General features: G+C 39.1%; 2 protein-coding genes across 3 annotated transcripts in view; both read right to left on the bottom strand.

Annotated features, from left to right (window-relative positions):
• Nucleotides 1–6833, bottom strand: part of zgc:153012 (uncharacterized protein LOC777626 homolog) — a 26645-nt gene extending 19812 nt beyond the window's left edge. Inside the window, exons 1-3 of one of the 2 annotated variants that reach the window (XM_067445464.1) lie at nt 6253–6833; nt 3255–4184; nt 1826–1986 (exon numbers count right to left, since the gene is read on the bottom strand). In XM_067445464.1, the coding sequence (XP_067301565.1) occupies nt 1826–1986; nt 3255–3956 (863 nt within the window). In that variant the 5' untranslated portion in view covers nt 3957–4184; nt 6253–6833. Of the gene's footprint in view, nt 1–1825; nt 1987–3254 lie in introns of both variants that reach the window. The other variant, XM_067445463.1, reaches the window with a different exon arrangement.
• Nucleotides 6834–7523: 690 nt separating this feature from the next.
• On the bottom strand, nt 7524–27205 carry mogat3a (monoacylglycerol O-acyltransferase 3a). Its single transcript, XM_067445465.1, has 7 exons — nt 26853–27205; nt 20391–20569; nt 16149–16353; nt 9903–10077; nt 9035–9234; nt 8510–8589; nt 7524–8425 (listed from the first exon to the last, which is right to left on the bottom strand). The coding sequence occupies exons 1-7, from the start codon at nt 26944–26946 to the stop codon at nt 8351–8353; spliced, it is 1008 nt and encodes a 335-aa protein (XP_067301566.1). The 5' UTR covers nt 26947–27205; the 3' UTR covers nt 7524–8350.
• Nucleotides 27206–27842: the final 637 nt, after the last annotated feature.

Here is a 27842-nt window from a genome sequence, read left to right on the forward strand (position 1 = left end):
GTAGCCATCTTTTCAGAAGTGAGGGGGACAGAATTTTTTTTTTTTTTTTTTTTTGGAAAAAAATAATTTATATAATTTATCGCGTCTCTTGCTTTTAATTGGGCAAGATATCAAATACACTGCTGAACAATAACCACTAATTATTATCTATAATATTATTCTCCTATTTTTTGTGCCAATTTTATGATTGGTTTATATACTAGCCTACAAACACTTGTGCATATATATATATATATATAGTCTAATGTAAACCATGCTGTTCTCTGTGTGAATATATAGTAAAGTGTGATTTATTCCTGTGATCAAAGCTGAGTTTATCGTCATTACTCCAGTCTTCAGAGTCACATGATCCTTCTAATCATTCTCATATGAGGATCTGATAATCAACACACAGTTATGATTATTATCAGTTGTGCTGCTCATAGTGCTGCTTAATTTTTGTGGAAACCATCTAAACATTTGTGGTAAAATTAAAAAAGAGAGAAATTAATACTTTTGTTGATCAGACATGCATTAAATTGATCACAAGTGATATTTTTAATATTACAAAAGATAATAATTTATTTAATGAATGCAATAAAATGCTATCCATTGAACTTTGTATTCGTTAAAGAATCCTGAAAAATAACATGTAGGCTATCATGGTTTCCACAACATTTTTAAGGAGCACAACTGTTTTCAACACAGATAATAATCATAAATGTTTCTTGATTATAAAATCATCATCTGAGAATGATCAGTGAAGGATCATAGGACACTGAAGACTGGAGTAATGATGATAAATTCAGCTTTGATCACAGGAATAAATTACAATATATTCACATGGAAAAAAGCTGTTTAGATTTGTAATAATATTTCAAAATATTACTGTTTGAACTATTGTTGATTACATAAATGCAGCCCTGGTGAGCAGAAGATACTAAACATTAAAAGCTGCATTATTCATATGATCGCCTATACTTTATTGTCAATAAATAGCCTACATTGAGATGACTTGAAAAACACACATAAAGCATATATTGTCGCAATCGTCTGATTGTCGTCGTCACGTTTCATAACTCATAACGATTGTTTTCCTTCAGCTGCAGCTCCAGCGTGACTGGATATTACCTCTACGAATCCACGTTTGACATTCTGTGAGCGCGCCCTCCTCATATTTAGATGCGAATAAAATGACAGGTCATGCATAGATTATTTTTTTGTCTCTGAATTTAAATCTTGATGTATTCACATTGGTTTCTATGTAAATACACTTGCCCGTGACCTCAAGAAGCGCGCAATCAACCCAGATTAAAGAAAGCTGTTTTTAGCGTCCCTGTTACCTTGCCCGCCCGCCGCGCAGGGTAACGCCGGTTCGGATCCCGCTCGGAGCGGGTCGACTAGGATCGGTGAGACCCAGTAAAAGTGCGGGGGACGAAAATACATTTTATTAAAAGTGAGGGGGACACGTCCCCCGCGTCCCCCGCGTAATCTACGCCCATGAGTCGTGGTGTGGACTTCGCTATTTTTTAAGAATAATTATAAAAACATTATTGCTAGAGTTATCGTTAAAGTTTTAGCCGTGGTGTGGACTTCGCTTTTTTCAGAACGATTATAACATTTTTATTGATATAGTTATCGTTATAGTTATAGTCGTGGTGTGGACTTCGCTATTTTTTTAGAAGGATTATAAATATTTTATAGTTATAGTTGTGGTGTGGACAACAGTATTATCTTAGAGTTAAAGCAATTATTAAAAACTGTATTGCTCTTGGTGCGACCTTGTGGTTTACAGTGACAAATACAGAATCAGACGTCATTCTAAAATACAAGTCTCTCTTCTCACCTGTCATCTCCCACAAGCTCGAACGCTCGACCCATGCCGAACATGGACTGGGCCAGCGCGAGGGCGGAGGGCGTGTGGATGGGCGTCAGGCCAGGGTGGAAGGGACTGTCCCGGGCCAGGTGCGGCCCAGGCGATGCCGGCTGCGAGCGGGTGGTCCGTAGCTGCGAAAAGAAAAGGGCATCGAGTTAAAAATAGATCTCACTGGGAAATATAAGCCCCGTTTCCATAAAAATTACCCAGAACAATCTGTACCAGGAACTTTTTTTTTTTTTTTACAGGAACTCCTTGTTCCTTGTTTTCTTAAAAATAAGTTTTTGAGTTTTTGAACTCAAACAAGCTAAATTATCTGCCAATGGGTGAGAAAAATAATCTAGTTTCTGATTGAAATCTTGTTTCCATCCCAAACTAGCCTGGATGGCAGCCAAACTCAGCCCCGCCCACAACATTTGAGTTCAGGCGGTTCGCTCTGGACTCGATCCATAGAGGAGTAATTATGCCTGAACAGAAACTGACCAATGAGATCATCAGGGCGGGCTTTAGACGATGACGGACAGATGATCAACAGTAACGTAATCATCACATCATCAAAGGTGCTTGGATTATATATGTTCAAATGCTAAACGGAGAGCTTGTTCGTAATCCTTTTACTTTCACAATTTCTCTGTGAAATGAGGATCATGTTGGGTAAGTACTCTGTGTATCCTTGAATTCTTTTTTTTTTTACAACACCGGCAAAGATAGTTTATTCCAGCGCGCGTGCAGACAGGGTTGCCAAGTTTTTACAACAAAACCCGCCAACTACTAGACCTAAACAATGGCTTCTCGCGGGGGTTCTCCGGAAAAAAAAAATGTGTTTAGGGGGTAAAATGTGTTATTTTGGCAAGGTTGTCTGCTAAAATTCGCACTCATGGGTCTATATATCACATAATAGTCGCTTCAACCCGCGAAAACCCCCCCCGGAATTGGCTACTTGAGCCATGCAGTTGATCTCTGTTGACATTTGACAACTAACGTTATGCATCGCTTCGCTGCTGATTGGTTGTCGGTCTGTCCAACTGAGGTCTTTCCTGGTTCGGTTGAAACACGCCCATAATCACAGCCCAATGGAGCATCAGACTCATATTCTGACTAGAATTGAGAATGACCACGTCAGGCTAGTCCCAAACAGAAGTAAGATAATAATTCTCACCCCACTGGCAGATCATTTTGCTTGTTTTAAGCAAAAACTCACTTCACTTAGATTTTCCCCCCAGAAAACAAGAAAAAATATCTTATGTCATTTTAATTATGTAGTAAATGCATTTTAAGAATTTTTAGATATTTGGAAAAATACTAAATAAGAAGAGCATTTTTTGCAGTGTGCGTTCGAGTATACCACCCCAAAGTTCCTGCGGTGGAATGGGGCTATAGACGAGGAGGAAGTGCTCACCTTGCCAACGGCGTCCATGTCGAGGCGCAGCGGGGCGGGAATGTTGCGTATACGGGGCGTGTTCGGAAGGTGTGGTGACGTGATTGGCTGCATGTCAGGTGAGGGTGGCCCGCTGTGGGTGGGGTCTGTCCGGCATTGGCTGAGCAAGTAAGTGTTGCCCTGCGAGTGTACCATGTGACCTGTATGCACCCCCAACGGCTTCAGTCTGGCTCCGCCCACTGCACCTTCGGCTCCGCCCAGCCCCACCGTCTCCAAGGACTCCAGCGAGTGGGCGTGTCTCATGCTGTCAATCACGCGGCGGAGGCCTCGCTCCTCCACCTCCCTCTCCATCACATCCACACAAGTCCATCGGCCACGTTTGTACGGCTCACCCGGTCCCTGGTCCAAACGCACCACGCGAAACCGCGAAGCCCCGCCCGAGTCCAGCGAATTCTGCTTCCTGGCCGTAACGGGCGTGGCCGGCTGACTGGAGCTTTGCTGCGTTTGTAGGGCGGGGCTATGGCGTAGTAACGGGCCATTGGATAACATTGGAGTGGGCGATGCCGTCTGGCTTCTGGGGCTCCGCCCTCTAGCAGAAGGGGGCGTGGCTCTCTGACTCCCAGGGCTGAGTAGCTCCGGCTGATGGTTTTCTCCAGAACCCTGATTGTAGTCCGACGTAACACTGGTGATCTGAAAACCGCTCCGTTTCTTTCCACCACTCATTCTGGTGAGCGTGTGTGCGAGCGGGATGACGTTATGCTTAAGTGCGCCAAGCTCGATCGCTGTTCATTATTTCACACTCTTGCGGAAAAAGAATCTCTTTAAGAAGCGGATATCCTAACCATTCCCAAAGCAAGACTGGTTTTCTTTCACTCAGTCTCTAGGGTGGATCTGGATCAGATAAACCATATTTTCTTTCCCTTAGGTGAACTCACAGGTACGTGGTAAAATCTGTCGAAACCAAAAAGTAAAATGAATCACATTTATTCCATTGAGCTTGGCACTCTATCCTCCTTCTCCCTGCGGCTGTTTGGAGTATTTCGACTACAGCCAGTACAGTAACAAGAGCAGTTTCTCTGCCCAGCGGTTGCGCAAGACTCGGCTCTGATGGCTGTTTCCTCTGGCAGACGTGCAGTGTGTGCGTTCACAGCTCAGGACACAATAAAGAGACTTGTGCATGCACAGATTTGATTATTTCTAAGATCAAACAGCCACTCCAAAAGATGTTAGCAAAATAAATACCATAATTAGGGCGTTTTACATTGGTTTCTTCTCAGAGGTTGGAGCTTAATGCCTGAGCGTGTCAGGACATTTTTTTAGGTCTGCAGGACAAGTTTGGTAACTCTAAAAACAAGAAGTTCTGTTTCCGTCGGCGTTCTGCTAACCGTCTGGTGACAAGACACTGTGCAAACTTAAAGAGAACAACCTGCAAAGAATCAAACTCAATCACAATGTCTGGAGTTTCAGTTCTAATTGCTCATTTGATTCAAAGTAAAACCAGATCTTGCTTTGAACTTGAATTAAAAAGAGATCAAACACACATCTTTAAGACAAAATCAAACTCTAAATGTAACAGGTCTGGCTGTGCATTTGATTCAAATCAGAAATTATCACGCTTTTAAATTCAGATTAAAACTAGAGCAAGTGATCCAAACTTGAACAGAACATTCAGAACTTTAAATGTTACAGTTGTGACATTCAAATTTGAAATGAACCCATGCTTTTAATCTCAAATTAAAATACTTTGAGGAGAAGAAACGACAAAGAATCAAAGTTTATCCCAATCAAGTGTGGAATTACATTCCCATTTGATTCAAATTAAAAGTGGATCATGCATTTAACTTAAAATTAAAACCGGAGCGAGTGGAAAAGATCCAACACTACTTCTAAAACACAATCAAACTCTAAAAGTAACAGTTTTGTCTTTGCATTTGATTTAAATTAGAAATTATCACACTTTTAAATTCAGATTAATACTAGATCAAGTGGAGAAGCTCAAAACGCTCAGGAAGAGTAAAACTTGAATAGAACTTTTAAAACTTGAAATGTTACAGTTGTGACATTCATATTAAATCTCTAAACTGTGAGAGTTTGAAAATTTACTTTAAAAGAGCAAAAACTGCAAAGAATCAAACTCGATTCCAATCAAGTGTGGAATAGCGTTCTCACTTGATTCGAATTAAAAAGTGGATCGTGCATTTAACTTAAAAATTTAAACCGGAGCGAGTGGAAAAGATCCAACACAACTTTTAAAACACAATAACACTCTAAAATGTAACAGTTCTGGTTGTGCATTTGATTCAAATTAGAACTTATCACACTTTTAAATTCAGATTAAAACTAGAGCGAGTGGAAAATGCTCAGCAACTTTAAGAGTAAAACATTCAAAACTTGAAGTATTACCGTCATGACATTCAAATTAAATCTTGAATTAAAACCGGTTAAGTTTGACAAATTTACTTAAGAGTAGAAACTGCGAAGAATCAAACTCGATCCCAATCAATTGCGGTCTCATTTAATTCGAATTAAAAGTGAATCATGCATTGAACTTTAAACTAGAACTATCTTAAGCACTCACTAACTTTGAATAGAAAACTTGCGTTTGATCTGAATTATCGCACTAAATTAAAACAGAAGCAAGTTTTGCGTAAAAACTCAACACACTCGCAAACTTTCAAATGTAAAATTTGGAATCAAACTACACGTTACAGTTCTATCTACACATTTGATTTAAAGGTGGATCGGGCTTTAATACATTTAATCACAACTAGAGTGCAGAACTTCATCAAAACTCAAATAATGCATAAAATCAAAATATGATGCATGGGGTTGATTTGAATTAAAACTGGAATCAGATTCGATTTCACCCGATCACGCAGAAAAACGTCACAGAACGCGCACGTGCACGCGCGCTCCTCTATCCCCTTAAGCAAATACCCGCATACGTGCGCATAGAAACATAAGCATTGCACAATACTGTTGCAGTCTGAAACCTGACATTTACTGACACTAAACTAACCTGCATCAGGGCAATGTAAGACAAGAATCACTGCAGTTCAATGTCTAAAAAAGAAAATAAACACTTCAACAGAGAGCTGTGCAGAACAGATGTCTGGATCTGGGGTAAACCCGAGCTCAATAGAAAAGTGAATTAGGACCGAAGCTGAGCCAGAAGCACTCTGTAATCCCATGAAGAAGTCCAATTGGACCGATTTTGTGAACTTTAACACACTTTAAGACAGCTCACATGTTGCATCCACACCTAAGATCCCAGGAGGAGGAGTAAATATCCTGTCAAACTGATATCAGAAAGAGAATTTAAAATAAAAAATCCCTCAGAGTCACGGAGACTGATTGAGATTGATCCTCCACACCCGAGCAGTTTGTTTATTCTCCATCAATTTGCATCAGATCCACCCCAATAAAGTGCGAATCACACAATCTCCTCCGGTTCTCTCGGTCCAGCCGCCGAAATCCCGCAGCTTTGCTTCTCTTGTGGCGTTTCCTTGTGGATTTGCTTTAAAGCGATACTATTGAACTCAGATTTACAGATTAATTCTCCTCCAACGAAACTGTTGACAACTTTCCATCACCCGGAAGTTCCGCCTCCGTTCCTGCAACACGATCCTACTATGGCGAAGGCGTGGCTCATGAATATTAATTAAGTTACGCGACTGCACTCGACCAATCTGCGACGTAATTAATATTCATGATATAAACCGTCGCTTTAGTATGATTCGTAATTTCGACATACACGCTGATAATTTTACTTATAGTAATCAGGGAGATTAAAACACACACTTTTAGACTTGACAAAAATATAACTTCAGTTAGTCGATGTACTGTAAATTTACACCAGTTTTGAATCGTTGAGCAAAAAAAAAAAAAAAAAAATCAAGTTAAAGAGATGCAGGTTCGCATCGCCACCTACCGACTATTTAAACTTTAATTATATAAAATAAATAATTAACATTACTAAAACAAAAATCATAAACAAAAAATGAAACAGATACTATTATAAAAAGTACCAATTTATTTGCTTCCCTATATTCGTACACCAATATTCCCAGTCAGAAAATCAATGATATTTTATGAATATAGTCACATTGCTATAAAACAAAACATTACATTGTTTAATTATATAGCAAGTGAGGTAGTTAATATAAGTCATTCTGTAAAATATACACAATACCGTTCAAAAGTTTGGAAACATTACTGTTTTTAATATTTTTAAAAGAATGCAGAAATTCAATTTATACAAAATCCAGACAAAAAAAAATAAAAAATTAAACAATTTAAAATAATCAATTTCTATGTGAATATATAGTTACATGTAATTTATGTCTGTGATCAAAGCTGAATTTATCATCAATCCTCCAGTCTTCAGTCACATGATCCTTCACTAATCATTCAATGATTTATTATCAGTATTTGTTTTAATAAGCAGTGAATAACAAGTTAAAAAAAGAACAGTGTTTGTTAAGAATATATATATTTTATAACATTACGTATTACTTTTGGGGTCAGTAATTATTTTCATGTCTTTTTTTGTGGAAAAACACTTTTCTTCAGTAAGGATGTGTTAAAAAGTGATAGTAAATATTATTAGAAAATATTTACATTTTGAATAAATGCTGTTCATTTTAACTTTTTTATTCATCAAAGAATCCTGAAAAAAGCATCACAGGTTATAAAATAAATTATGAAACCATTTCCAGGTGATAATAAATAATTAATGTGACTGAAGATTGGAGTAAATCTGACTATATATTTACATAGAAAACAGCTGCTTTACATAGTAATAATATTTCACAATTTTGAATGTATTTGTGATTGAATAAACGCAGCCATGATGAGCAGAACACTTTTAAAAACATTAAAAAAATAGTAATTTTTCCAAACTTCTGACCTGTAGTGTGTATTTACACTTAGTGTGTATTGTGTTGAAGACATTAGCATGTTCACATCTGGACAGATCCTGATGAATAAAGTCATGACTGTGATTATAACCCGTGTTAGTGTTTTTCTCTGTAGTGTAACTTTAGTCCCTTGCACCGTCATCAACACCAGCAGCATTGATCATTTAACACATTAGTAAAACACAGACACAACAGGGGTCAAATAAAGACGAGGTGTTTGTTCTCTGCGATGCCGTAGTTTCCCTTATTCTCTTCAAACAATTGCGTCAGACCCTACAAACACAAACACATGTTGAAACAAAATGGAAAGGATGCATATTAAAGACTGTAAAATCATCACACATTATGGAGATTCACCTTCACGTAGAGAGAGTGAAGAGCGTCAATGTCTTCTTTATTGGGGCATGGAGTCTGAGTTACAGGAATGGGGCGTCCGACTAAAACACCCACACAGACATGTGTCAATATAACGTCATGGACGCTTAAACATCTAATCATGCAGCCGCACAGATACAATCTCACATTTAGGAGTGTGTGTGGGCATGTTTTTGTGACATATGAGGACACAAGTGTGTATAATGCCATGGGTATGACACAGGTATTACAGGAGAGGGTGAAATATGAGGACATTACCCATGGCCCCACTTTACAAAAGGCTTATAAATCACACAGGAGGAGTTTTTATGAGAAAGTAAAAATGCAGAATGTTTCCTGTGATGGGGAGATTTAGGGCCAGGGGCAGTGTGTGTGTGTATCTGTGTGTGTGTGTGTGTGATGGGTAGGTTAGAAAATACGGTTTGTACAGTATAAAAACCATTACGCCTATAGAATGTCCCCATATGTCACAAAAACAAACGTGTGTGTATGTGTGTGTGTACGTACCCACGGTGTGTATGGGTCTCCTGTACGGCAGCAGCCCGAAGCTGTACTGGAAAACACCTCTGGCGTGAAACAGCGGCATGGCCACGCCCATAATCCTCTGGAGGCGGTCCTGCATGCGGCGGAGGGCGGAGCCTGTGGGGTTCTCCATCTGGTCAAAGAGTTCGTTCTCTCCAAACGAGAAGACGGGAACCAGCCACGCTCTACACACACACACACACACACACACACACACACACACACACACACAGACACACACACAGACACAGACACAGACACAGACACACACAAATCAAACATCTCTTACACATGCACTCTTACACACACACAGAAATCAAACCCATGGATCAAATATCTCTTACACACGCACTCTCTCACTCACACACACACACCATACAGAGATCAAACATCTCTTACACACACACACTGTGTTTCCATGTTTTATGAAGACTTTCCATAGGTGTAAGGGTTTTTATACTGTACAAACCGAATTTTCTATCCTACACTGCCCCTAAACCTACCCATCTCTCATTCTCACACACACACACACACACACACACACACACACACACACACACACACACACACACACACACACACACACACACACACACACACACACACACACACACACACACACACACACACACACACACACTCTGCATTTTTACTTTCTCAAAAAAACTCATCCTGTATGATTTATAAGATGTTTTCCACATTGGGACTAAAAAATGTCCCCACAAGGATTTCGGATATTGCCATCTTTTGCCATTTTGTCCTCATAACGGGTTTACCTCATAGGGTTTACCACACACACTCACTCTCTCTCACACACACTCTCACACACGCACACACGCGCGTACACACGTACCCGTGTTTGAGGGCCAGTTTAATGAAGCCTTTGCGTTGCAGCAGCTGAAGCTTTAAGGCTCCTGGCCGCGCATCCAGAGACTCCGGAGCTCCGCCCACTGCGATCACGGCGGCTTGACCTCCACCTGGACGACTCAACAGGTAACTCGCACTGGCCTTCTCACTCGACACCAGCCCTGCAAAGGTCAGAGGTCAAACGCTGACTGAAGTCACCGTGAGATGGTTCAGATGCACATTTACGACTTGGATAAACTTGATTAACGAATGCAAACACACCCATCAACAACAAACGTAAGATCATTAGCTAAATTTCCATCTACAGTTGCGAATGAAACTGGTACGAAAAATATTTTATGCAATATTTAAATTTAGAAAAAATGAAAGCTGCAAGCAGCATTTAGCGGGGTTCAAGCTTTAAGGCCTTTTAAGCACATAGGCATTAAAGACATTAAGTTTTATTTAGCAAGATTTTAAACACTGAAATAACAGATGGAAAAGTTAATTTACTGCCAATATAGGCAATTTACCATAGGAAATGCATGGTTTTTAAAGCTTTTTAACAGTTATAGCGCCACCTATAGTCCGATCTCTTTAAAACTTTGCATGCTTCATCAGCATGTTATGCCACATGTACCCAACAATTTTCGTGAAGTTTTGAGTTTCTCCTTAGGATTTATAGAGTGTATTTGAGTGTATTTTGCCACGCCTCTTTTCTAAATGGCCCTGTTATAGCCATCCAAATGCAAAAGTTCAACTTTTTTTGGTAATTATTGATCTAGAGAGTCCAGAGAATTGTCCTAGACTGGTTTGGTTCCGATCGGGTAAAAAACAGGGACTAGTTTGCAAAAGTTGGTTTTTAAAATAATTGCAAATGTTTAATGGTGGTGGTTGAGGAGATTCCCCCCTTCTATGTAAAGCGCTTTGAGTGCCTTGAAAAGCGCTATATAAATTGAACGCATTATTATTATTAATAAACGATTTGATTAAGAGCAATGGTTCTGAGGCAAAGTTGTTCAGCATGAGGAGATCTATCATATGATATGCATATTTTGTGAATGTGTGCAACACCACGTGATTACAGAGCCAAAAAACACGTTAGCGCCAACTAGTGGCCGATTTCTTTCAAGATTGTTACAGACCTCTGGGGCCATGAGTCAAACATGCCCATCAAGTTTTATTCCGATCGTCCTCTTGTTAACCCCGTCTTATAAGTGCTCAACTTCAGTGGCCGGTGGTGGCCATCTTTTTTGAGATATGCTGATGTCCTCATACACATACATGGGGCCTTGGACCAAGACACATTACTAGACGCATACTAATTTTCAAGTAAATCGGATTAACGGTCAGGTGATTATAGCCGTTTTTAGTTTTTTTCAACATTATAGCGCCACCTAGAGCCCAATCGTCACAATTTTTTTATCGTGACCAACGACTGAGCATATACATACGTGCACCAAGTTTGGTGATGATATCCCATTTCTTTCTTGAGTTATAGCCTCATTATTAAAATAGGCTCCGCCTTTAACGTACATTTTTGCACCCCTTAGCAAAATTGAATCGAAATTTCAACGTTGTTTTAATGATTATTGACAAACTGTCTCCATAGAACATTTGTGCACTGGTTTGGTTTCGGTTGGTCAAAAAAAAACAGGGACTAGTTTGCAAAAGTAGTTTTTTCAAAAAATCCAAAAAATCTCAAAATTGGCGCCAGATTGAAGCCAATCCGATGTGCGTTTTGTCCGGCTTGAGCCAAGGATTCCAGCGATATAAGACACTTGAGGCTACGCCTGACGGTTTAGGAGTTATGAGCCATTTGGTACTGTTGCTCGCTGTAGCCCCCCGTCAGGCCGATCGGGCCGTGCCTCGGTGACATTGGTAGTTTGTGTCAGTACTACCAGCCCAGAAAGTTTCAAGTCTCTACGACTTACGGTTTGGTCTGCCCGATCAGTTTTAGATGGAGAATGATGCATCATGGGAAAATTAACAATAACGAGAAGTTATTTTAGTTAAGAACTAAAAAGCACCTTTTTAATCACAAACGGAATAAATGAGGCGTGTCGTTAGCTATATTTCCATTCTGATCTCAATTTCTATGTATTTACGAGGTGGCTAATTTGTACGAATCGCACAATTTTTACTATATTGTACGTATTTTAAACATTTCCCAATTCGTACGAATTACCTAACCCGCCCCTAAACTTACCCATCACTGGGGTTTACACAAATCATACAAATTAGCCACCTCGTGAAATACGCACAAACTGGTTGAGCATTGATATTTTCGTCTAAACATTGCGAATTAAACTTGTACGAAAAATTTCAATATTGCATTAAATATTTGCAAATAAAGCCCCTTTTCATCACAAACAAACTAAATAAACGAGGATTTCATTAGCAAAGTTTCCATCCAAAGTTGAGAATTAAATCAATTTTAATATTGCATTTGCAACCATCGCTTTTTTTACTCCATGTCCAAACGTGCATATAAATGGATGGACCCAGTGTTGTTCATAAACTGAAGGAAAGAAACATGCCGCTCGTTCTGTTCAATGTACAAATCTTCCCAGGAGGGCTGCGCAATATATCGAAATATCGCAAATGTATAAATCGCAATATGCATATCGCAACGGCACACAACATCTGAATGATTATAATAGGCTAATTCAACATTGTGAAAAGTGTACATTTAAGACAGGGCCGGCCCTGACTAATTTGCTGCCCAAGGCAAGATTTTACTTGGTGCCCCTTGTATCAAGGTTTTTATATGTTGGTTGTGTTTTTATAATAAAAATAAATAAATAAACACACACACACACGTCTGGTTCACTATCTTTGTGGGGACTCTCCATAGACGTAATGGTTTTTATACCGTACAAACCGTATTTTCTATCCCCCTACACTGCCCCTGCCCCTAAACCTACCCATCACACACACACACACACATACACACACACCATAAACCTACCCATCACAGGAAACATTCTGCATGTTTACTTTCTCAAAAAAACTCCTCCTGTATGATTTATAAGCATTTTGAAAAGTGGGGACCGCTTGATCCCACATTGTAGGTAATCTCAGCTACTATTATCCATATGGGGACATTTGGTCCCCACAATGTAATATAAACAAGGACACACACACACACACACACACACACACACACACACACACACACACACACGTGTATACGTATATCCTCCACTAAACTATGCATGCTCATGTTTTCACCATGAATTAAACTTTTTAAGAAATGTTTATATTTAGTGTGCATTTTATTTTATTTTTTAGCTATTTTATACAAACCTGTATATAAATATCATTACTTATTTCAGAAAATAAATTTTACAAACGCAATAATATCCCCTTACAATTGCACAACTGAGTAAAAACATTAGGCTATTAAAAAAATTATATATGTTTATAAACAATTGACATGATTTTTGAACACACTGAAACGTGCGCTCAAGCTGCCTCTCAGAAAGCGTATGATCCCTTCAGTTCATTTTCGTCTCTACATTACATTTTTTGTTTGTTTACATTAATGTTAAAATTATTGTCAGATTTGTGACATTAATTTTTCTAAAACACTGTTGGCCACTTTCAGAAGTTGTAGCGATACTTTCTTTTTTCTCAGAAAGAATATTAAACACATAAATGGTATTATTCTTAGTTTTTAAATATTTTTTAAAAATATTTTACACACTAATTACAATATCTTATCGCATATCGAATATCGCATTATTTAAAAAGGTATTGAATATCACATTTTTCTTCAATATCGCACAGCCCTACTTCCCATTTTATCAAAGAGGAGCAAGTGGGGTGGACAAATCACAGCTAGCACTAGATTGTGTGTCTCCTGAGTGTGTTTCACACATCTTTACACAATCGACCCGTGATCCAGTTAGTGTGTGAAATCTGTTACACCACTGACCCTCGGCTGAAGAAACACCAAACTGGAAACGTGACGCAACTCACAGCGGCCGCACACTTCACAATCAACTACGAGACTTGTGCTTTCCACATTCATTTCTTCATTCTAGTTGCATTAATAAAACATTACACCAGTAAATGAGCACATTTAAACCCACAAACAATGTCTTTTATTTCAGTATTTCTCATTCTCAAAAAAACTATGAAAATACCTTACGACCCCACGAGAAACAATTACCATCCAAATAGGGCTTTGGAGGACAAAATGTTCACTTGCTGCCTAAAGCCCCGTTTTCACCATAATTACCCGGAACAATTTGTACCAGGAACTTTTCTCCCCCCAGACCTGCAGCTGTCTGCGTTTCCACCGCGATCTAAAGTTCCGTGAAGATTAGGCAGATTAGTCCGGTGATGTAGGACTGCGCGCGACTGCTCCTCCAAGTCAGTGACGGACAGTAATCATTTTTGTGTGTACCGATTGAAAGATTTAGTGGACTGTTTACATGAGACGTTATCTAAACCGATCTGGTGTTTACATGTGATGACTTTAAATCGCAATCATTTTGTCACATGCAGTTTGTCTGCCGCACCAAAAATGTCAACGCTGTTTTCTCCAGCAGCTGGAGTGTGTTAACTGTAGCCATAGCAACTCTTAACGGCCACCAGGACTAATACAGTATTATATAAGCTATTTATTTGTTGTAAAGTTTAATAATCATCTCAGAAGAAAAAATCTTCTGTCAGGCGCAGTTAAAGTAAAAACTGCCTGGGGCAATATACGCTGTCATTACTCCAACATTATCTTCATAACTTAGGAAATAAAAAGTTTACCCCTCAGAAAAATGAGCTTTCCTGTCTTGTCAACATGAGCGCGGCGCGCGCTGTCACGTCATGTAAGGACGCACATTAAAAAAAATAAATAAATCGGTCAGGTCGTTTACATGGTGAAAAATAAACTGTAAAAAAATGAATAACGAGTATGGAAGAGATTCAAGCTGCACTGCTTTTGCTGGTTATGTATAGGTTTACTAAAGAGGTAATTAATAACGACAGAAAAGAGCACTAATATGCAGATTCAGCAGCACTAGCATATTCAGAAAGCTTGTAAAGCTAGATTTAAAATGACAATGTATGTTTTTATCAGCTATTACGGACATTGAACGTGAGATGGCTGAGACGAACGCGCGCCATCAGACAGAGAGCTAGACTGATATTTACTGAACGCAGAACGAACCTCGCAAAAGACTTTTAAAAATGCTGAGTTGAAATAAAAGGCTGCGTGAGCTCAACCAATCAGCATGTTCAGCTCCTATGTCCCGCCCTCGAAAGTTCCTGAACTTTGAAAAAGTACTACCTCGCGAGCAGGGCCGTTTGGAGGGGGAAATATTTACCCGGAACTTCATTTAGACCCTGGTTCTTGCCGTCTAAACACACCGAGTACCACCCCATGGTTCCTGGGTAAAGTTCCTGTGGTGGAAACGGGGCTTAATATATCCCACCCACTAACAGGAGCCGTGATGAAGAGATCATCAGCGTTATTCACTTCACCTGTCATAATGTTATGCCTGATTGGTGTATTTATAGCTCAAAATATGTTCACCATAAGCTCTATTCGGACGGTAATTGTTTCTCGTGGAGTCGTAAGGTATTTTCATCATTGACAGGCTAGTCTGTGATTTTATTGCTGTCCTAATCCAGAATGTCAGTGTTTTTCTCCCACCACCCACGTAAAATCCCCGGCCAAATTATGATCACAAAACTCACTTCTCCACCAGGAATAAATCACCATCACCAAATGTATTTTCAACTGACAAAAGCTTGTCTGCTGATCGTTTAGAGAAACTCGGTGTGTGTGTGTGTGTGACTGTATCACCTACTTGGTTCGGGTTCAGGCATTTCCACACAACACTTTCAAAACATCTCATTACACAACAAGAACAAACATCAGGGGCAAATACACACACACTATACAGTAAACACACACACGTTTGTTTTTGTGACATATGGGGACATTCCATAGGCGTAATGGTTTTTATACTGTACAAACCGTATTTTCGATCCCCTTACACTGCCCCTGCCCCTAAACCTACCCATCACAGGAAACATTCAGCATTTTTACTTTCTCAAAAAAAAAAAAAAAAAAAAAAACATCCTGTATGATTTATAAGCCTTTTGAAAAGTGGGGACATGGGTAATGTCCTCATATTTCACCCTCTCCTGTAATACCTGTGTCATACCCATGGCATTATACACATTTGTGTCCTCATATGTCACAAAAACATGCCCACACACACACACACACACACACACACACCTCCACACATGATGTATTCCCTGAAGAAGGGAACTCTGAACCAAAAGGGAAGCATCAGCAGGTACGGCGTGAGTCCCGGAAACATCTGAGAGAATCCGGACGCTTCCGTGCAGAAATTCCCAAATCCACCGGCCACCAGCACGCCATGAGGATGAAACCCGAACAGATAATTATGACGAGGGTCCAGATTCACAGTTTTTACCAACTAGAGAGACAAAGAAACGAAAGCACGAATTAGACTTTATTAATTAAATTAAATTAGACACATATGAACAAACCGTTGTAGTTCATGAATGCTTTGAATACAGACCTATGGTTGGTCTTCATTTATCTCATATTATTGTAAATTGCTAAATGAATGAATGAATGAGGCATTTATACAGCGCTTTCATATGTACTACTGTACACCCAAAGCGCTTCACACTCATGTCAGGGGTCTCTCCTCAACCACCACCAGTGTGCAGCTCCACTTGGATGATGCGACGGCAGCCACAGTACAACGGCGCCAGTGCGCTCACCACACACCAGCGAAAGGTGGAGAGGAGAGAGAAGGTGATAGAGACAATTCAGTGGATGGGGATTATTAGGAGGCCATGATTGGTAAGGGCCAATCAAGGGAATTTGGCCAGGACACCGGGGTTACACCCCTACTCTTTACGAGAAGTGCCATGGGATTTTTAATGACCACAGAGAGTCAGGACCTCGGTTTAACGTCTCATCCGAAGGACGGTGCTCTTTGACAGTATAGTGTCCCCATCACTATACTGGGGTGTTAGGACCCACACAGACCACAGGGTGAGCACCAGAGGTGGAAAGAGTAACAAAATATTCTACTCAAGTAAAAGTACTGTTACTTCAATGAAATGTGACTTAAGTACAAGTAAAATTACTGGTCTAAAAATTTACTCAAGTAAAAGTAAAAAGTAGCTCAGAGACAGAACAAGCAGATCATATATTCATATTGTGCTTTAATATTCACAGACCATGTCGCGGTCTGATTTATTCTAGGCCTACAGCTCTACTTTCAAGTTTTTCGTTCATCCACCAGTTTGCGTGTATTACGTGAATTCTACGTTATAATGTAAAGTTAATGTTCATGACTGGATACCGGGATTCGCTCTGCGTCACAGAAATCAATCGGCCTAAGTTATAAACATACCTTTATCTGCACAGAGCGATGTGTTCCCGAACATGTTCTATGTGTTTCTTCATTTGCATCCACATTTTGTACAAATTTGATATCCTCCAGGATGACAACACGTTATTTATTTTTTCTATATCCAAAGTATTTCCATACAAGCCAGGGGTTCACGACGGCGTTTTGCTTTCACCTGGGTCTGCGTCACTGACGTCTAGTCTTGTTCGTCTCCATCTGATATTTGCGCGCATGTTCTCTCCCGCGTCCCGCGCCCTCTATTCAATATTAGTCATTTCCGGATCGCGGTTTTTTTTTTCCTCCCCTCTTAGCATTAATGATTTATTTTTACTCAGTAACGGATGTGGTTTAAAATGTAGCGAAGTACAATACTTTAATCAAAATGTACTTAAGTAAAAGTAAAATTACAGATTTTTAAAACTACTTAAAAAAGTAGAAGTACACAGAAAAACTACTCAATTACAGTAACGCGAGTAAATGTAATTCGTTACTTTCCACCTCTGGTGAGCGCCCCCTGCTGGCCTCACTAACACCTCTACCAGCAGCTCCTGGTTTTCCCAGTTGGTCTCCCATCCAGGTACTGACCAGGCTCAGCCCTGCTTAGCTTCAGTGGGAAACCAGTCTTGGGCTACAGGGTGATATGGCTGCTGGCTAAAGCACTAAACATTTTTATTTTATTCAAAATATATATTTGATGGATGGACGGGACTTGTTTGTTCAGCTCATCCCACAGATGCTCGATTGGATTGAGATCTGGGGAATCTGGAGGCCGAGTCAACGCCTCAAACTGGTTGTTGAGCTCCTCAAACCATTCCTGAAGCATTTGTGCTTTGTGTCAGGAGCATTATCCTGCTGGAAGAGCCACAGCCACCAGAATACCGTTTCCATCAAAGGCTGAACATGGTCTCAGCAATGCTTAGGTAGGTGGAGCGTGTCAAAGTAACATCCACATGGATGGAGGACCCGAGGTTTCCCAGCAGAACATTGGCCAAAGCATCACACTGCCTCCGCCGGCTCGCCTTCTTCCCATAGTGCATCCTGGGGCCATGTGTTCCTCAGGTAAGACACACACACACACACACACACACACACACACACACACACACACACACACACACACACGGCCATCCACGTGATGTAAAAGAACACGTGATTCCTCAGACCAGCCCACCTTCTTCCATTGCTCCGTGGTCCAGTTCTGATGCTCATGTGCCACTGTTGGTGCTTTCGGCGGGGTCAGGGGTCACCCTCACTGGTCAGCAGCAATGCCGCCCCATACTCAACAAACTGAGATGCTCTGTGTATTCTGACAGCTTTCTATCAGAACCAGCATTAACTTCTGGAGCAGTTTGAGCTCCAGTAGCTCGTCTGTTTGATCGGACCACACGGGCCAGCCTTTATTCCCCAACGCTCCAGACAGATGACGGTCAGCGCTGCATCGTCAGCCTTGACAACTGAAATATTCAACTGCAAGAAGACGCAAAAGCTCATTTTGCAAAAGTGCCCAGAAAGCCGTGTCTCAGACAGCGCACAAACACTGAACTGAGTCTTCTTGCGGTTGAGCGGACAAAAAAAAAAACAGAGTATCCTAGTAAAGATTAGTTTAGTGTGCACCGAGTTTAGTTTAGTTAGTTAAAGATTAGTTAAGCGTGCGCCGAGCCTGCCACATTCTTGTTGAAAACTGAAGCCAAAAGCATCTCAATCGCCCCCAGGTGTCTTTACAGAAGTTTGGTTTTAGTTAGTTATTTGATGCTATAAAAACAGGGGTGTGATGTCATGATTGAAGGATTCTCTGAGTTAAAGGGATAGTTCACTTTGAAATTAAATTCTGATATGTTTTAGCTTACCTCATGGGCATCCGAGATGTAGGAGTATTTGTTTCCCCAGTAGTTTCAACACGAAACGAGCGGTTTGTGTGAGAAAACGAACAGTATTTATATCGTTTTTACTAGGGCTGTGTTGAAAAAAAATCGATTCACCAATTCTGAATCGATTTTCATATTAATTTCTAAAGATCGATCCGTAACAGAGAGGATGGATTTAATAACAGGCCAGTATTCACGCATGCGCACGAGGTGGAAGGACATTAAAACAACGAACATGGCAGCTTAGAAAACTCCAGAAACGCCGTGGACAGAGAATACTAGAGTAGATAAACAAACTCAAACCGAAGCTCTCTTCACTATACCGCCGACGCCGTGCTGAAGTAGCGCCGCGGACAGACCGAGTTTTCCTCACTCTTCCTCTTCTCTCGTTCCGCCGTGGACAGAGAATACTAGAGTAAGGTAGACGAGTGAACTCGGGCTGCTGGATATGTCGAGAACGCTGCTTACGTCACAGCCGTTCTCACTGCAGCGCGCTCTTACTGCCAAGGAAGTTGTAATGGCTGCCTCACTGTTTTCTCACACAAACCGCTCGTTTCGTGTCTTAGGCCATCAGTGTGTACTTACGATGGGGGATTGTTTCATTTGGACTTCTCTGTGTTTGCTCTTTGAGGTGGTGACCATAGACCTGCATTATGTGAGGCACAGACAAGAACGGTTTGACCTAAAATAATCAAAATTGAAACTACTGGGGAAACAAATACTCCTACATCTCTGATGCCCATGAGGTAAGCTAAAACATATCAACATTTAATTTCAAAGTGAACTATCCCTTTAAGTTGTCACTGAGAACTGACTTTTTTCTCGATTTTAGCTTTAATTTCTACAAAAATCACTCTTCCTGTGAGGTTTCGTTTAAGTGCTGTACTAAAAATAGCCACTGGCGACAAACACTTTCCGGTCACAAATTAATAAATTTGAGTCTCAGACCTTTCCAACGACGCGCTTTTAGTCAAGATTAGAAAACGATGGGACCGATAAACAAAATAGTGCAGTAAAACTACGTCAAAAGTTAAACATGACACCGCCCACTAGGGGGAGGAGCCTGCTAAAATGTATTAAAGTACCGTTTCATTGGTAACGCAACCAATTTTGGATAAATTTTGAGCGTTTGAGCTTTCAAATACAGAATTTTTGATGATTACTGAAATATACGAGTGATTTATTCATTCATTCACTGAATAAGTGCTGGTATAAACTCACTGTTATGGGGAAATACTCCTGGAAATACGTCCACATGCGCCAACTTCTGACCCACTGTGACCTCCGACCTCCACATGAGGGCGTGTCCCTGTCCAGATACAGCCAACCAGCATACAGCGCTCCCAGAATCCACCAATCGCTGAGACACAAAAGCACAAACGCAGCCAGACAGACCTGAGCTAGAGAGAGAGACAGACGTGTGTGTTTAGGATTTATTACAGCGGTGCAGTGTGACTGAACTCTAGAGCGATGTGTGTTTATTAGTGTGTTTGTACTCATGTCAAACATTTAGACAGTTCAGAGAGAGACACACACAGGCTAATTTTGCTGTGGACTGACCGCTGGCACTTTAAGGGTTAGTGACTCTTCCAGGCTCAATTCTAATGCACAGATTCATGTCATGTTATTTTGGATGAACATTTCTATGCCTGCATTCAAGGTCAAACTATCAAAACGCCTGGCCTTTATTTCAGTCTAATTCAATATGATGTAATATTCTTTCAGAAGGTATTCTTGCATTGTGATGTTATTTTCATGACATGTCTGCTGCAATATGAAAAATATCTAATTTATAGTTAAATAAATTAGACATTATTGAGAGCGTTAAGTCATTATTTCATGACAAATAACAGCAGATTTAACCTCACAAATGATCAATAATGTAACTAAGACATTTAAGTTTTATACTCAATAAAGCATATTACAGAAAACAGTATCACCATGGTACTTTTTTGCAATGTGAAATTTTATATATAACTGTAATATGAAAAAAATATAATTTAACTTAATTTAACTTTTTCAACTAAACTGTCTAGTCATCAAAACCTAAATTTCATTTTTTTTTAAAACATGTATTTTCCTTAAAAAAATACATTTTTGGGATTAAATACGATGCTTCTGCTTAAGATTCACCATATTAAAAAGAGAACGTGTATTTCTACAAATATCCACTTAATCCACATAAACTAATAGTTTAAATAATTTTCATAACAATTGTCTACTGTAATAGCCACAAAAAAGCTCACATCTCATTTGCATTACAGTAATGAGAGAGAGTAAAAAAAAAAGAAAAAGAGTCGAATGAATTATTCAACTGTGGAGATTATGGTTAAGGCAGGTGCTATATTAGAAATAAAATTAAATATTTACGGGATGAATACGACGCTGCTGTTTATTAGTAAACTATTTTTTATTAAAATATACACTTTTTCAAAAAAAAATAAAAAATAAAACCATGGCTGAAGATTGTGCTCTACTGACAAACAGAACAATATATTTGTATAACAATATGATAGATAGATAGACAGACAGACAGACAGACAGACAGACAGACAGACAGACAGACAGACAGACAGATAGACAGATAGATAGATAGATAGATAGATAGATAGATAGATAGATAGATAGATAGATAGATAGATAGATAGATAGATAGATAGATAGATAGATAGATAGATGAGCCTCTCCAAATGTCAAAATTGGAATATTGTCAGTTGGAGTTTGAATAGGCTCATTCTGTGAAAGTCTGTGTGATTTTTCCGAGTTTTAAATCAGCATTTTTAGGAAAACCGAAAAGATAAAGCAACTCGAGTCAGAACAGTCTGAAGGTGTAGTTCGAGTTTGGTGGATGGAGCTTGAACAGTTTAGAAGGAGTAGCAATTAGAAATTTTAGTCTAAGAAGAATAAGTTAAAGGGGGGGTGAAACACTCAGTTGGTAAATGGTAAATGGACTGCATTTATATAGCGCTTTTATCCAAAGCGCTTTACATTTTTGCCTCACATTCACCCATTCATACACCGACGGCGATGTCAGCCATGTAAGGCGCCATCCAGCTCGTCGGGAGCAGCTGGGGTTAGGTGTCTTGCTCATGGACACCTCGACACTTGGTCAGGTGGAACCGGGGATCGAAACCAACCTTCCGGTTTGTAGACAACCTACATGAACCACTGAGCCACTGCCGCCCAGTTTCAGTCAATCTCATGTCAATCTTGAGTACCTATAGAGTAGTATTGCATCTAGGCATGTGCCGATATCAATTTTTCATGTTGCGATTAATTGCTGAAGTTTTATCACGATATACGATATTATCACAATATTGAAATAAGTTGCAAAAAAAAGTGTTGCCATAGCATAACAGCTTTAAGAACTATTTTTGTAAGAACAAAAATAACTGAATGTTTAAATACAATAATGCACCAAAAATATATACAGTTCTGGAAAAAAAATTAAGAGACCCCTCATTGAGAAATCAATGTGAAGTGGTCTCTTGATTTTTTTCAGAGCTGTAAAAGTACAATTTTCAAACAGATTAAAGTGCAAAAGAATTAGGCTATAAAGAACAACAGGTAGGCTTACAAATTACAATAAGGTCTCATTATTTAATGCATTCACTAAGATTGAGCAACAGCTACATTTGGTACAGAAAGTATAATGTTTTTGGTAATGTTGGTTAAGAAATACTGATCATTGTTAGTTTTATCTTAGGTCCATTAAAAAAGTTATTTTGATTTTGATTTTAATGTTATTAAAAAGTAACTAAGAAATTAACATAGAATGATTAATTCTTTATAAGTATTTTTCATTGTCAGTTTGGTAATAATGAATTAACATGTTAACTAATGAAGTCGTATCTCAAAGTTTTACTGAACAATAACAAATAATCAGAACAGTTCTAATCATTAGGGCATGCTGTAGTCCAGATTAAAACATAAAAATGTTTAAAATTGAAAATAAATAGCCTATTAAGTCTTTAAGTATTAAGTATTTGGTGCTGTGATGAACAACATTGAGATTACAAAAACGAATGGCTGTTTTAAAAACTACACGCGTTTTTTTTGTTTGTTTGCTGGTTTCCGGGGTAACCGGTCCATTCTGCCGTTCATCAGCGCCCTCTGCTGTCACTGAGCGGCACTTCAGCAGCGCGTCTCCTTCACCGGTTCAGTCATGTGCAAACGCACGTTGGGCTTGTTGATATCTGAGCGCGTCCCTTTGACGCAGAATACAGCGGTGTTGAGCATTTATACTGTTGATGGGCAAAGTATTCTTCAGTGCATTATAAAAAAATTATATATTGTTAATAAATTATTATTTACGATATTTTAAAGTGCCCACGATAACAATATCGTGCATATTCATTATCGTGATAAATCGCATTATCGAAAATCGGCACGTCTAATTGCATCCTTCATATCTCGTGGAGAAGCCCATGGCTATCGATCTCAGCTAATACAGATAATGATCCAGAATCAGATCTGAGGCTGAAATAAATTGAACAGGAGAAACAGCAGCAGCAGGACGTCCGTCTCTGTGGTATGGACTGTATTTAGTGGCCTGTCAACATTTGTGTGTCTTTACTCGCAGTTTATGAGGACATGATTCGGTTTATGGACTATTGTATGCGACTAAACCTTAGCAGTAGCAAGCAAAACGGTTTTGCACGCCAGACTAGTGTAACGTTATACAGAGAACAACAATGGAGTAACCGTTAGCGCATTTGAATGACGAAGCACGCGATCGTGTCGTTTACTGATGTTTACTCACGCGACGATAGCCGACAGCACAGACATTTGAAGCAGTTTTACTCACCGGCTGCTTCCAAAGCAGGACCGAACCTTTATCGCTGGGACGGCTCCGTCAAAAACTGAAGCGAGGTTGTGAAGGTTCTAGGGATGCGCGGTATACCGGTACTGGAAAAATACCGGTATATATATTTTTTTAAAACGATACGATATCATGAGTTTGCACATTTCGGTATATGCTGCTTTTCCGAAGTTCACCGCTAGATGGCAGCGCTCTACCCAAACTGACCCGAAACAACCGGCAAATATGACAACAACAGACGAACAAAATGGATAAAGCAGTTGAATCTCACTCAAGATGCCCAAAACGAATTAATAAAGAGAGGAGTAGAAGTGAGGTTTGTAATTACTTTGCTTATAAAACTGATGAAGAGCCATCAAACCTAGCCAAGAAGCATCTGTCACTATCCTGACTTTAAGACTTCAACGCACACACACAGCCTAACATAAGATCAAATATCACAAAATCTCCAGCTTTCGTTTCAACCAATGACATTTAGATCTCATAATATTTGCATGCGTACTATTGCACTATTTACATCCGCGTTAGACACAACCGCCTGTGTTCATGTGAATACTCACTAAAGACGGACATTTGTACATAATTCTGTGTATTTGACTGTTTCGTTCTCCATCCCGAGACGAGCGTGAAATGTTGAATCGGATTATGCAGATTGCTTTAGTGTTGTGCGACGTCTTTTGAAACCAGAAGCAATTTGCTCATTTTGAGAGATATTTTCCTGAAATTATTTCTCGCATGAAAGTTTTCAAATGACTGATTTGATGTGATAAGCTTTGCTGATTAATTTACTAATAAACATTTGTGGTAATTTCGCACTTTATAAACTCAAAACTTGCATAATTGAACTCATTCGTGTGCAATATACCCACGCTAATATCAGACCGTGTGGTATCGATTTAATATCGGTACTTCGGTATTAGATTGTGGTACCGTACCGAAGCCAAAATTGTGGTATCGAGCCATCCCTAGAAGCTTCCCGTCATTTCTGTGTTCAAATCGGTTCAAATGCAGCGCTGCCTTCCCAGAATGCTGTGCTGAAGCGTTGAAGTCGCTCGACGTCACCCATAGGAATAAAGTGGAGCGCGGCGCGTCATCAGTGTTCACGGACGACTGGATCTGCAGCTGAGAGACTGTTTACAGCGTGCATTTCCTCTCTCTCGCTCTAGTCACGCGCGCGCGCACCCTTCCGGGAGAAGAGCCCGTACGGCCCATACAAGGACCTTCCGCTCTATTAACGTCAAGCCGTCCCATACTCGAAAAAAACTCTCCGAAACTTGTGAGAAACCGGAAGGAGTATTTTTAACACAGAAATACTCCATCAAACGCCCAACATTAGTTTTTGAAACTTTGTCTATGTTTAGGATGGGAATCCAAGTCTTTAACAGTGTAAAGAGCTCAGTATGCATGAAACAGCATTTCACCCCCCCTTTAAGTACACTATCAGTACTTTTGCTTTTTCAAGCCAACTTAATGACAATCGCGCGTTTCCATCTCATACGAGGACATAAACGCATGTCCGTCATTTCCAGAGCCGCCCTGAGTCACTTTATCAGCATTTTACCGTTTCATTTGAGAAAAACTACCGCCATGTCATTAACACAAAGAAACTCATAGGTATTCGCAGCAACCCGTCAAAATAAAAGTTCGGGTTAACTTAAGAAATATATCATTGTTGTACAGTAGAGGTAAAGACATCTCAGTGTAATAATAATAATACTAACACTAATGTAATAATTAAAACTATCAAAACTAGGTTTTGTTGAGTAGCCTAATATATACATTTTTCTTCCCTTTTTTATTTTAACATTATAAAGCTCAGTTTCAAAAGTTTCATTAAGTATAAATAAATCTTATATGTCTTCATTTGATTACCAGAAAATACAAAACATAGAATTTGTGGGAAATATTTTTTATAGAAAGTGAATTAAAAAGAAAAAAATAATAATATGGTTGTTTTTATGAATTCAATTAATTAAGTAGCTATAACCTACTCTTTACTGGTAAATATTACAGTAAACAAACATCACAGACGATGGCAGACCAAGGCATGTCAATAATACTTCTATAAATGACTTACAGTTTCTTTACAGTTATTGATGCATCTCTTAGTACCGAAAAATGGTACCATTGGGTACCGATTAAAATGTGAACGGTTTACAAAATTACAAAAGTAATGTTTACTTTGTTCATAAGGAACTTTAAAAATATCCATTGGTCTCTCATTCTATAAAATATATTGTGTAGTTATAAACTCTTCAGACTATGATTAGTGCTTTTTTTTTTTTTTTTTTTTTTTTTTTTTTAAAGTTTGTGGGTAACAATCGTGTTAAAAAAATCCCTAATTTTGGGGATGGATTCCGGGAAATCTCCCTTATTTTCAATGTTCCCAGGCTATCCCAGCTGACAGGGAACGTTCTCAGAAACATTAGTTATTCTTATATTGTTACTGGAACGTTTTAAAAACGTTACTACATTAAAAAAGTATTAGTGATTACAAATTATTATTTTCTTAAACTTCAGATACATAATTTGTATATCCAGTGACAACTTAATGACACTTAAATGCTATTTTCGTTAAAGTATATTTTTTTTACAATCAGAAGAAAAATCTAGTAAACTAATTATGTATTAAATATAAACGTAATATAAATATAAAAGTGGTTTTACCTTGTTTAAGAAAGAATAAGATGTCAATTAACAAAAGCATTAAAGGAGAAAACAGGAATATTTTATTTGATCATATTCCACATATTTATAAGTAACGTTACGTTATTTAAAACGTTAGTATAACGTTTATATAACAAGAGAATATAACGTTCTAAATAAGGTTATTATAACCCAAAATTGGATGATACACTCACCTAAAGCCAAGAAGCTGAAGACCCACTGCAGAACCGCGGCTGTCTGAATGCGCCTGTTCAGAGGAACACTCAGAGGAGCGAACTCTACCTTCATCTCTGAGGAAGAGGAGCTACACACACACACACACGAAGTCAAACACACCTCATACACACCAAAACACACTCTCAAAATCGCCTTTTCTTCATCGAAAACAACTTTTCTTGTATTAATCAGGTATGCAAATGTCGGTCAGCGAGCGTCTGGCTAATCTGAATGAGTTTTTACACTTTACAAAACTTTATAAAGCTCGACGCGAAACTCTTCTCCAGTATTTCTGTTCCGCGTGTTTCTCGGCGAGCGCACAACTCACAAATATCCAGGGACGTAGCGACCCAGCCCTCCCACTCTGCGCCAATCAGATCGCTCGGATGACGCAATGATCTGCGCATGCGTGAGCCTTCTCGGCGCTTTCCTCGTGCGCTCGGGAGAGGGCGGTCGCGCTCACGTTTCAGTTTGTTCAGATTTATATGGGGGTAGTAATATTGTAGCTTTATTCCAAACAAATATATTGTTAACCACAAATAAATGTAAAGCGATTCACAAAAAAATAAATAATTTCACAAATCAATAGAATGAGATCCACAAATATATGCAGGAGTTTCACAAAAATGAATTAGATTCACAAATAAATACAATGACATTTGTGAATAACAAAAAAATCCACACATATATTTCTATGTCAAAAACACAACATTTCTAGCGTCTTGACTCAATGCTTGAATTATTGGTCGCTCCGTGACACGTGCTTTCCGTTCCTCAAATCCGGAAGTGTATGAGAGTGTCCTGATCTATATTAGCGTTATATAGATATATAGATTAATTGTGAAATTATTTATTTTTTGTGAATCGCTTTACATTTATTTGTGAATAACAACATGTTTGTTTGGAATAAAGCTACAATATTACCCCCATAGATTTAGCTTTTATAAGGAAAAATACAATTATAATAT

The sequence above is a fragment of the Pseudorasbora parva genome, chromosome 6 (genome assembly GCF_024679245.1).
Source record: "Pseudorasbora parva isolate DD20220531a chromosome 6, ASM2467924v1, whole genome shotgun sequence".
Lineage (NCBI taxonomy): Eukaryota > Metazoa > Chordata > Actinopteri > Cypriniformes > Gobionidae > Pseudorasbora > Pseudorasbora parva.